The sequence below is a fragment of the Diadema setosum genome, chromosome 10, assembly GCF_964275005.1.
Source record: "Diadema setosum chromosome 10, eeDiaSeto1, whole genome shotgun sequence".
In the NCBI taxonomy this organism is placed as follows: Eukaryota; Metazoa; Echinodermata; class Echinoidea; order Diadematoida; family Diadematidae; genus Diadema; species Diadema setosum.
In genome coordinates, this window is record NC_092694.1 from 27,571,282 (window position 1) to 27,579,469 (window position 8,188).

At 35.8% G+C, this 8,188-nt stretch overlaps 1 protein-coding gene across 1 annotated transcript; it reads right to left on the reverse strand.

Moving 5' to 3' along the window:
* Positions 1-883: 883 nt before the first annotated feature.
* On the reverse strand, positions 884-7,745 carry LOC140233909 (alpha-N-acetylgalactosamine-specific lectin-like). The gene is made up of 2 exons (XM_072313996.1): positions 7,491-7,745; positions 884-1,134 (listed from the first exon to the last, which is right to left on the reverse strand). The coding sequence occupies exons 1-2, from the start codon at positions 7,743-7,745 to the stop codon at positions 928-930; spliced, it is 462 nt and encodes a 153-aa protein (XP_072170097.1). The 3' UTR covers positions 884-927.
* Between the last annotated feature and the right edge of the window lie 443 nt (positions 7,746-8,188).

Consider the following 8,188-nt stretch of genomic DNA (forward strand, 5'->3'; position numbering starts at 1 on the left):
TTCAGGGGCGGATCAGATTTTTGCCAGGGATTGGTGGACCGATTACAAGTACCTTGCCAAATTGCCGACTCGACTAACGAACACACACACACACACACACACACACGCACACAAAATGGCTTCACATGCCAACTCTTGCAACGTTGGGCTATGCCTCAGTCGGAGTGCTAGGAAAATACTGGGAAGGTCTTCCCACTCATGCTGTCGTTTTTTTTTTCTATACAAATCACATTTTCAATTTGCAGGCCAGGGACGCGGGTTATTATCCCCCTGTGTTTTTTGTTAGTTAGTTTGTTTGTTTGTTTTTGCTGTTCTCATAAAAGTGATACTGGACACCACATAGAGTTTCCCATTAAACCCCAATGATAAATGAAAAATTATGACGATTGAGTGTATAGAACAGACGTTGCAAGTACCCATTAAGAGCACTTTCTCTTTGCAAGAGGCAAATTTGTATGCGGGCAGCTAACAACTGAACAAAAACTTATTTCACAGCCTATCGACGACGAGTTCACAATTCAAACTACAAGTCCGATTTTATTGAAAATGGCATCATGGATGAATCTATAACGGCAAGTGTGAAGATGCCCTACGGGGGAGTTCTTACGTCTATTCATTCTAAATTGACGGACACACACACACACACACACACACACAAATCAAGTCCATTCTCCATTGTTGCCTCTTTTAAACAGTTACTTGAGTGTTATTATAAAATCGTTAGGAAACACGAAAATGAGACGTTGACGGGCGTCTAAACGCAATGATCACTGCCGTCCTAATTGGATTAGCTTTGGTTTTGTTTTTCTTTGTTGCTTTTGTTTTGTTTTTGTTTGGTTGGTGAAACTTCCGCTTATTATGCGGTTCACTAGAAGCATTCCACACATTGATACACTTCGGGGACGATGTGGCCAGATGTCACATTTTCTACAGTGCTTTCTTGCAGATGTAGGACAAGCCGGTGCCGCAGTCCGCGTCGTTCCATTGCAGGGAGCCGTAGATGATATGGATGCAGTCCTCGTTATTCTTATTGTCGGGCTGTTTGGGATCCCAGTTACTGTATGTTACTTCAGTGCCATCTGACCACTGGTACAGACCCTCTGTGTACCGGTCATGCAATCCGATCCAAAAACCCTGTTTTTCGATGAAATCAAAGCGAGGAATAATCAGCAAAAATGTGCGACTATAATGTAAAGTAAATAGAGGCATAGTTACATCATTATAGATAAACTACCAATATGCCTATGCATATATAAATATATATATATATATATATATATATATATATGAAGAGCTTGTTTGCAAAAACCGATAAGTCCATTTGTGAAGATTTTTAAGTACGGTCTCTGTCATAAAGTACAAAATAATACATTTTAAATGATATATTGGTCACTACATATATAGGTATATTTTTAAGTTATGGTCAAAAGAAGCAAAAATTTTCTTTATTATTCTCTTTATTTTTCTTGAACTTTAATCGCAAATATCTCCATTTGACAAATATGGACTTGTCGGTTTTTTTTGCAAACAAACTCTCCATATATATATATATATATGTTATATATATACATATATATATATATATATATATATATATATATATATAATATATAAACATAATACACACACTTAGTACAAACAGAAAGTAAACCCTTTTTCCAATATATATTTTTGATAGGTTTTGATAAAAGTCATTGTGTCATATACCGTATCAAATGTTATTTAATTGGCTATCAACCTAATAGGTTAATAGAAAGGAATTTTTTAACGCGTGTTTGTTTTTTTTTCCCAAAGACACAAAAAATTGCAATGCATGGCATTTTGTTATTCATTTTGCCAGACATGGATATCTGAAAGAGCAGACCTTAAACTTTGAAATGATGTATAACTCAAATCAAATGGACTCTCCTATATATCAAAAGAAAAATATTAGAAAGAAAACACACACACCCACGCACACACACACACACACACTGGAGCAACAACAAAGAAGGGCTTATCGGATTAAGCTCACATAAGGCATGCTTTGTTGATACTTTCTGTAGATGATTAATGCCAACATTCAATGCGGCAGCATCATTCTTTCCAAAGTTATTGGAGTTGAAAGTGACGAGTATGGACAGGATTTTTAAGAAATAAAAAGATGTCTTTATACGAGAAAGAAACACCTAATCACATTATCCTACCAAAAAGTGTTCCAGAAAAAAACTGCTAAAACACAATTTTGTTTTTATTGTTTTATGATCCCAAACTATAGTATAATGTAAAAGAAGACTTGCTCTTTCTCAAAAGAAATATTTTATGAAAAACTCAAGATTGGCTGGGTTGACCCATTTCATCTATTTTCAGTCATGACACAAAATCAGTGTGTTCGACTTTTTGTTGTTGTTGTGATGCACGGTCATGTACATATACACATTGTAGAGCTCATAGGATAACTTTTTAAAATTGAATTATGTTTTTCATTGTGTTGAATTGATTCTTGTCTTCATTGTTATATGGAAGAGCACATACATACAACTTGTCCATTTTCGCAATTTTCACTTTGGTGCCATGGAAGAGAAAAACGAATGTGTTCACTCATGCGTAAAGTTTCCATTTTCATTGAACAACCAGGTTGATAGCCAATTAGATCACCCTTAGCATGGCATATAAAACATAAATACTAATAGCCAAATAGTCTCTGAGATATGTGAACTTGAAAAGTTTTATCTTCTGTTTTTTCTTTGCAGAGTATATATATATATATATATATATATATATATATATATATATATCATATAAATATATATCTATGTGACCGAGCATCATACAGCAAACAAAAAGTCGCTCCCCTTGATGTTACGAGAGGACTAAAAAAAAGGTGAAATGGGTCAACAGAGTCAATATTCGATTTTGTCTTATTTTCTGAAAGAAGTATCCTTCTGCATTTTTGGGATCACAACATAAATGGGAAAGTGCATTTGCAGCAGGTTTTCTACAACGTTTTTGTTTGTAGAATTATGAGATCCGGGGCCCCTGTGCGTTTCTTGATAATCCTTAGCACACACTTCACTTTTAAGTCTAATAACTTCTGAAGAAATAAAGCTACTGCCTTGAAAGCTAGCATTTATCATGAACAGAATGCGTTAATAGCGCATCTTAAATTTCAGTCTAATCCGTTAATCTCTTTACTGTTGTTGCTCCAGTGGTTTACACCGTGTTTTTTGTCCCATTCATCGCGCAGCCATTGTGGTTTTCTGAAGATTAAGTGCTTGAATAAACCCTGTACTTCAGAGCTTCTATTCTCTGTTCACACTTTTCCAGTTATGTGCTTTCTTTCCAAACCCAAATGCAACTGCCGCCAAAAAGACCAATGCCTGCTGAGAGGAAGATGCTTGAAAAAAGCTCTTGTCAACAAGGCAACCGTCAAACATGACAACGTGGAATTACGGATTGGCGGGGGCACATTCAAAGACAGATACAGAAATCCCGTTAAATCCATCAAGCACGAACAATATAAGAATGAGACCCAGCTCTCTAAATACATCTGGAATCTGAAAGCTAGACAAACGTGCAAACTTCACATTACCATGGGACAGTAAAAAAAAAGTCAAACTTAACTCTAAGAAAGAGCGACCTGTGTAATCTCTGCCTCGATGAGAAGGCCATCATCATCCGAAACAAAAATGCACTCAACAAAAGGTCTGAACTTATATTCAAATGCAGACACAGGAAAAGACAAAACCATCCATACGTGAATCCGACCCACCGCGCCACACAAGCACGCAGCAACACACCACTTTGTCAGTCTGCCTGAAGATCGCGGACTCAGCGAGAAACCGTCTGTAGACTTGTTAACAACAATAACTTTGTAGAATTACGCTACATGTATCACATTTAAATCTCAAATGTTTTCATTTAATCATGTTATCGTAAAGGAGTAATAGATAAGTATTTTTTTTTCATATATGTATTATGATTGAAAATGTACATGTTTAAATGTTGTTGCTAATAAAACTTCAAACTTCAAACTTCAAGCAGACAAGGTACCAAAACACAGGTACGCCTATATACACATGTATGAATAGTAAAGATTCACTCCTGTTTTGTTTTATTTCATTTCCAACACATTTGTTATCATTTCATAGGATCATTTGATTTCTGACACTTTTATGATCCTGCTGAAAGCTGTTGGTATTTCACAGAAAACTGAGGAAGGTATACCAAGCAATTCAATTTCAAAGCTGATGGCCTATAGAAACTATCATATAATTTTGTAAGCATTGAAATGGAATCTGATCTCTGTACTTTTAGACTGAGTGTCAACATAAGGTCCTGTTTCTTTTAGTGGTTGTTATATGCATGGTTCGTGCTGAGTTTATTACAGCCATAACGACAATAAAAAGGCAATTGGATACTCCTCTTGAGACAAACTGGTAATGAAGAGCAATTTACCCGCTCAAGACTTTCGAAAATAATGGCACTGTATGTAGTTAGGTCGTAATAAACATGATGACAAGGAAGACATGATGTTGTTGATACGTTTTGCAGTATTAAAATCATCTCATTGCGTGTCATTTCGTGTAAGGACATATCGGTGATCAAGTATCACAATCACTCTTGATTGGATCAAAAACCTTACAGGCGATGGAATGTGCTTGAAATGCCAAGTCCAGAATTGTTTAGGCTATTCTGTTTATTTGTCGCTTTACGGGAACATAATTGTGACCGTGCATCACAAAACCAAGAAAAAAGTCGCATTCCCTAATGTAAGGTGAGGACTCAAAATTGGTCAACCTTTAGTCATTCTTTGGTTTCTCTTATTTTCTGAACGTGCAATTCTTCTTCCACATCATTGTAAAGTTTGAGATAATACTGAATAGGAAGTCGTGTTTTAAGCAGTTTTTCTACAAAAGTTAATTGTATATTAGTTTAATTAGCTATATTTTAGAGGTCCCTCTTCATTTCTTAAGAACCATTTACACACTCTCCGTTTTCAACTCTAATAACATTTGATAGAATGATACTACTGCTTTGAAAGTTGGAAGTAGTTACGAATATAGTGTGTTAATAGAGCGTGCTCAATGTTGGTTCAATCTAACTTTATTTCATTTATTTATTTCAATTCGAAAGATAATCAATTCCTTGTTGTTGCTCGGGTGTCTTTTATCCCGTTATCTTATTCTTTTGTTCCACTCATTGCACAGAGCACAGCTTGGTTAAAAAGCGCTTGAATAAACTATTTACTTCGGAGCCTCTTTTATCAATACACACTTTTCGAGAATGTGCCGTTTTCTTTCAATTATTTCGAGGAGTTAGAAATGTCCATTTGTGTTGAGTTATACAGCATTTTAGAGCTTAAACCTGCTCTTTTACAATCTGCCCTTAACTGAAAAGAAAAAAAAAATACCTGGCTACTCTTTGTTGCTTTTGTGGCACAGGGTCACAATTATTTGCGCGTTACTTGATAAAATCAATTCTGTTAACATGCCTAACCTCTTCCATGCCATGATAGTCATTGACGTTCAAGTTATTGGTCGGCGGCATTGTTAAACCTCCGTAGAGGCATGATGCAACTGAAAAAAGAAAGAAAAGATAATCATGCAGTTACCGTGCTTCTTCTGCTCAAGTGGGGATACGGGTATATTGAGTTTTAATGAAGAGATGAATTGCTGTGTTGTCATATCATATTGCCGTACTGCATTCGTAGTGAAAAGAAAATTATTATGCTACTGGCTAAAGCAATCTGATGATGATAGAGGGTAAGCAAATAGTGTACTCTTTGCCACTACACATCAAATACAGAAGCCTATTGTTGTTTTCTTGCTTTTAAAAAAGAATGCCAATTGGTCAAACTGTGTTCACTACTGCATCAAAAACGGACGTGCAACAACTTAGAAATGTATCATTTGTATCTAATCAAAGTTTTAAGAAAAGATATTTCGTACTCTTTTCACAACAGGAAGGCGCAATTACAGAGAATGTTGATGAATATAAAATCCGCCATTGGTGTATACTACTATACAGGAAAATAACTCTGAGTAATTATCTATGTGAATAAGAAATTCGATTGTATTTTTTCCTTGATATATTTTAAAGAGTGTTTTAGTGATTTTGTTTTTGTTATGTCTTTTTTTTGTGGGTAGTTTTTGCACTAAAGGATTTGTGTGTGTGTGTTTTTTTCTCTCTCCCCTTTTTTCCGCCTGTATGATTGTAGAATGCATGAATGTCAATTTATTTTAGAGAGTATCGTCTAGAAATGAATCAGACGTCTTGCTATTTTACTGTCATTGAATGTTGTTAAGAATGTTTGTTTGGGTGGGTAGTTTTTGCACTACAGGGTGTTTTTTTTGTGTGTGTGTCTTTCTCTCCCCTTTTTTTCCGTGTATATGATTCTAGAATAAAATTATATGTGACCCTGCACCTCAAAACAAACAAAAAGTCACCAGACATGAATTTTTAGTTAAGACCATATTCTGAAAGAGTAGACTTTAAGCTTTAAAATGATGTATAACTCAAATCAAATTGACTCTCCAACCTATCTTAATCTTGGAAAGAAGCACAAACTCAGGAAAAGTGTGAACTGAGAAAAGAGGCTCTGAAGAACAATGTCTATATTCAAGTGCTTAATCTTTACCAAACCGTGCTGGCTGTGCGATGAATGGGATAAAAACAGGAAGTAAACCACCAGAGTGACAACAATGAAGGGATTATCAAATTAAACTGAAATTAAGCATGCCTCATTAATACATTCTGTCCATAATCAATGCCAACTTTCAAAGTAGTAGCACTATCTTTTCAAAAGTTATTAGAGTTGAAATTGAAGAGTGTGGACAAGGTTTTTCAGAAATGAAAAAGGGATTCTAAAGACACACCTAATCACACTATTCTACCAAAATGTTCGAGATAAACTGCTATTAATAAAAAAATAAAAAACACACTTTCCTGCCCGTTTTATGATACCAAATTTTAGCATGATGTAAAATAAGACCCGCTCTTTTAGAAAATATGAAAAAGTCAAGTTCGGCTAGGTTGACCCATTTGACTTATTTTCAGTCCTCACGCAAAATCAGTGTGTGCGACTTTATCTTCGTTTTGAGGTGCACGGTCACATATGAATGTTAATTTGTTTAAGAAAGTATCGTCCAAATATGAATCAGACGTCTTGTTATTTTACTGTCATTGAATGTTGTTAAGAATGTTTGTCTTTGTTTGTCAAAAATTTAATGCAAAGTGACTACTGAATAAAGGTCAATAAAATGATCAATAGAATTCAGAAATAAATGAAAACTCCTCTCTCATTAGGTTCAACATAAGGCATGTTTTACTTCTATTTTTCTAGCTTGATGTCGAATAAGCACATGATGAATCGAGTCCACGATGAACTTTTCTGTCACTCTAATTCTATATCAATAATATTGGATGCTACCAAAGGAGGGTACGAATTCCTAGAAGTACATGTAGTGGTGATATTTGAAAGGTGGTTGAAGAAAATTATGCCAACTTACCCCACTTGGACTTCGAGTTTGCGTGCGCCACAGATCGTACACGAAAGTGTTCTCAGCACCATCTTGGATCGACGCAAGCTCGCCGCCGTAGTTACGGCAGGCGGTACCGGCGTCTAGCCAATTGAGGGGAGAGCCGATGACGCGGTAGCAGAACGAACCGCGCTGCATCCAAAACGTCTCGCAGCACGATGACGACGCGCACCATTGAACAGTGCAAGCGGCGAGGATAAAGATCACAGCAAAATATCTGCCCATGGCGTGCTAAAATTTCACTGCAAGCTGGGAACCTAGGAAACGTTAAGGAACGAAATACATTGTTAAGAGCTTTTAAACACTTTTTTTTCGCAGTTGTAAATATTAACATAAACACTAACCCCTCTCAATAAAAGTGAATAAATATTGCTGGATTAATAGCACATTCTTTGGTACACACACTCACACACACACACACACACACACACACATCTTAATTGGAAGTCTTTAAAGGGATGGTATAGTATTGGTAGAGATGAGGATTTGGCTTTTAACTTTTTGCGAAATATCAAGAAGCCACTTATGAAGTAGTACAGAGCATATTATTTAAGCGATACTCAAAGTTTATTTGATGAAAATCGGCTTCTGAATGGCGGAGCAATCCAAAAACAAAATAAAACAAAATGATCGTAATAAAAGGTCTGTCCCACCTTCTATGAAATATG

Bases quoted from the DNA above. Each gene is read 5' to 3' on its own strand.
- LOC140233909 (XM_072313996.1), bottom strand. From the start codon at position 7,745: ATGGGCAGATATTTTGCTGTGATCTTTATCCTCGCCGCTTGCACTGTT. The intron at 1,135-7,490 runs GTAAGTTGGCAT...ATCGAAAAACAG, and splicing joins AAACTCGAAGTCCAAGTGGG to GGTTTTTGGATCGGATTGCA.